The sequence below is a fragment of the Loxodonta africana genome, chromosome 7 (genome assembly GCF_030014295.1).
Source record: "Loxodonta africana isolate mLoxAfr1 chromosome 7, mLoxAfr1.hap2, whole genome shotgun sequence".
Lineage (NCBI taxonomy): Eukaryota > Metazoa > Chordata > Mammalia > Proboscidea > Elephantidae > Loxodonta > Loxodonta africana.
The window spans coordinates 18,633,571-18,636,744 of NC_087348.1; the positions used below are offsets into that span (position 1 = coordinate 18,633,571).

Below are 3,174 nucleotides of genomic sequence, written 5' to 3' on the forward strand. Positions count from 1 at the left end.
TGTAAGATACCCATGCTGGATGTAGGATATCAGGGGATGTAGGATATCTGTGGCCATACAGGTGGATGCTCTTGCCTAGGAATTGGTCTTGAGGAGTTGATGAGAGATGATACGTAGTTGGATGCAAAAGATGTGGTGTGGTAGCTAGTGTAGGGGTGACTTTGCCCAGGAACACAGCAATAATGAATGATCAGAGGCAGTGTTGCAAGCTGTAGCAGTGGAGAATGTCCAAAGTGATGGTCCCAGTAGTGGCAGCCTACGTCAATCATTCTTGTGGCAGAATCTTAGCTGTGCCTTGCCTCTTGGTTCCTATTGCACCTGGGTTGTCTAGGCTTCTATTTTATAAATTACCAGATGCCTTTCTGACAAATTCCTTTTCTGCTTAGGTTAAGAACCCTGACTTGTACAGCAGCCTTGACATCTTTATTCCTTAGGCTGTAGACCAGGGGGTTCAGCATGGAGATCACGATGGTGTAGAACACAGAGAGGACCTTGTTATAAGCTGAAGCACTCTCAGGACTGGGTTGGATATATACCAGGAACACAGATCCATAGAAGAGGGAGAGGGCGGTGAGGTGGGAGGCACAGGTGGAGAAGGCCTTGCGTTGGGCCTCCAGGGACCTCATTCTACAGATTGTAACCAGGATGTAGGCATAAGAGACCAAGATGACTGAGACAGTGGGGACAGTGACCAAGGCAGTGAAGAAAAGCAGGATGATATTGGCTGTGGTGGTATCTGAGCAGGCCAGTTGGAGCACTGGAAGTATGTCACAGAAGTAATGATCAATGATGTTGGGGCCACAGAAAGGCAGGCTGAAGGCATTCCCTGTCTGTACAGCTGAAATGAACACACCCACAGCATAGGTGACCACCACCAGCTGGGCACACAAACGCTTGGACATGATAGTGTGGTAGAGAAGAGGGTGACAGATGGCCACAAATCGGTCATAGGCCATGATGGTCAGAAGCAGACACTCTCCTGTTCCATGGAGGTTCATGAGGGCCATCTGGACCACACAGCCTGCAAAGGAGATGGATTTGTCAGTGGTGAGGAAGCTGGTCAACAGCCTGGGGGTGAACACAGAGGAGTTGCAGATGTCAAGGAAGGAGAGCACACTCAGGAGGAAGTACATGGGGGTATGAAGGGGAGAGCTGGTGCGGATCAGGTCTATCATGCCCAGGTTGCCCACCAGAGTCACAGAGTAGATCAGCAGGAAGATGCCAAAGAGGAGTTGTTTTAGGTCTGCCTGGTCTGTGAGGCCCAGAAGGATGAAGCTCGTCACTGTACTGTGATTCTGCCCCAATGCCGTTCCACTGGTGTGTTTTCCATAGGACAATGAACAAGAGAAGGAGAAACAAGACTGTTAATATTCAAGTCAAAGAGGTAGCCGTTAACATATCCTACAACTGAGGAGCTACATCTTTCTCCATGAGGCAAACTGCCCCCCAAAACCCACATCAATCCCATCATATCGAGCTCATGCTTAAAACACTTTGAGGTTTCCTATCCCTCTTAGAATAATGTCTAAATTCTATATTCTACCAGATGTCCTCTATCACACACTTCCATGCTACCCTGCTCTCAGTTTACCCTCTAGCAATTCTATAAATGTACTGTTATTGCAAATGTCTATGCCTTTCCATATTCTAAATTTTCTTACAATGGCCTTTGGTTTCATTGAGCCCAGTTTAGAGCTCTGTTCTCTTCTCTCCCTTTCTTTGAGCCACCTTGAATTTCAAAGATAATCCTTTAGTTGAATGAAGGATACTATATTTTAATATTATAAAAATTCCAATCCACTTTTTTATTGGATTTTTTTATCTCTAGAAACCCTGGTGGTGTAGTGATTAAGTGCTACGGCTGCTAACCAAAGGGTTGGCGGTTCGAATCAGCCAGGCACTCCTTGGAAACTCTATGGGGCAGTTCTACTCAGTCCTATAGGGTCACTATGAGTCGGAATCAACTCGACGGCACTGGGTTTGGTTTTTCATAGCAGTAGAGTTACTTAATATGTCAATAATTTGTGCCCGAGTATCTATCCCAGTGCCTGGTGTCAATAAATCAATATCAATTAAATATAAATTAGATAAGAAAGTCTTCCTCATCTCAGGTAATGGCAATTTAATCTTTCAATTGTTTCCGATAAAAACCTCCTAGCCAATTTTGATCCTTTTTTTGCCTCTCACTCCTCATTCACTCTATCAGCAAATCATATTACCTCTACCTTTAAAATATATCCTAACTTCCGCCTGATTCAAGACATCATCATATCTTGCTTGGATGATTGCAATTGCTCTTAGCTACTCTGCTTCCCTCTTATCAGCAGAGCAACTGGAGTAATTCCAGTAATACACAGGAAAAAAGTCAAAATCCTCACAATGGCCCTCCAAGAGCCTCTACTCAGTTCACCACTATCCTGTTAACTCACTTTTATCTCAGTCTTCTTTTCTTATTCTTCTTGCCCTTGCTTGCTCTGTTCTAGCTGCATTTGCCTCCTTGTTCTTCTTAGGACATGCCAGGCATGACTCAGCACCTTTGCACCAGTTATCCCCTTTCCTTGGAACACTCTTGCTCCAGTTAGCCACATGGCTCATTCCGTCATGTCTTTCAAGGTTTGGGTTCAAATGTCTGCTGTGTTGTTAGGTGCTACCCAGTCTTTTCCAACTCATAACCAAAAACCAAACCCAGTGCGGTCGAGTCGATTCCGACTCATAGCGACCCTGTAGGACAGAGTAGAACTGCCCCATAGAGTTTCCAAGGAGCCCCTGGCGGATTCGAACTGCCGACCCTTTGGTTAGCTGCTGTATCACTTAACCACTACGCCACCAGGGTTTCCCTTCCAACTCATAGCGCCCCTACATACAACAGAAAGAAACACTACCTGATCCTGTGCCATCCTCACATTCGTTATGTTTGAGCCCATTGTTGAAGCCACTCTGTCTATCCACCTCATCGAAAGTCTTCCTCTTTTTCCCTGAGGCTCTGTTTGACCAAGCATGAGGTCCTTCTCCAGGGACTGGTTCCTCCTGATAACATGTCCAAAGTACTTAAGATGAAGTCTCACCAATCTTGTTTCCAAGGAGAAATCTGGCTGTATTTCTTCACAGAAAGACTTCATTCTTCTGGCAGTCTATGGTATATTCAGTATTCTTTGGCAACACCATAATTCAAAG

At 45.2% G+C, this 3,174-nt stretch overlaps 1 protein-coding gene across 1 annotated transcript; it reads right to left on the reverse strand.

Annotated features, from left to right (window-relative positions):
* Positions 1-282: 282 nt before the first annotated feature.
* On the reverse strand, positions 283-2,897 carry LOC111748370 (olfactory receptor 5G9-like). The gene is made up of 2 exons (XM_064289299.1): positions 2,883-2,897; positions 283-1,361 (listed from the first exon to the last, which is right to left on the reverse strand). Exons 1-2 carry the CDS (start codon positions 2,895-2,897, stop codon positions 348-350), a joined length of 1,029 nt encoding a protein of 342 aa, XP_064145369.1. The 3' UTR covers positions 283-347.
* Positions 2,898-3,174: the final 277 nt, after the last annotated feature.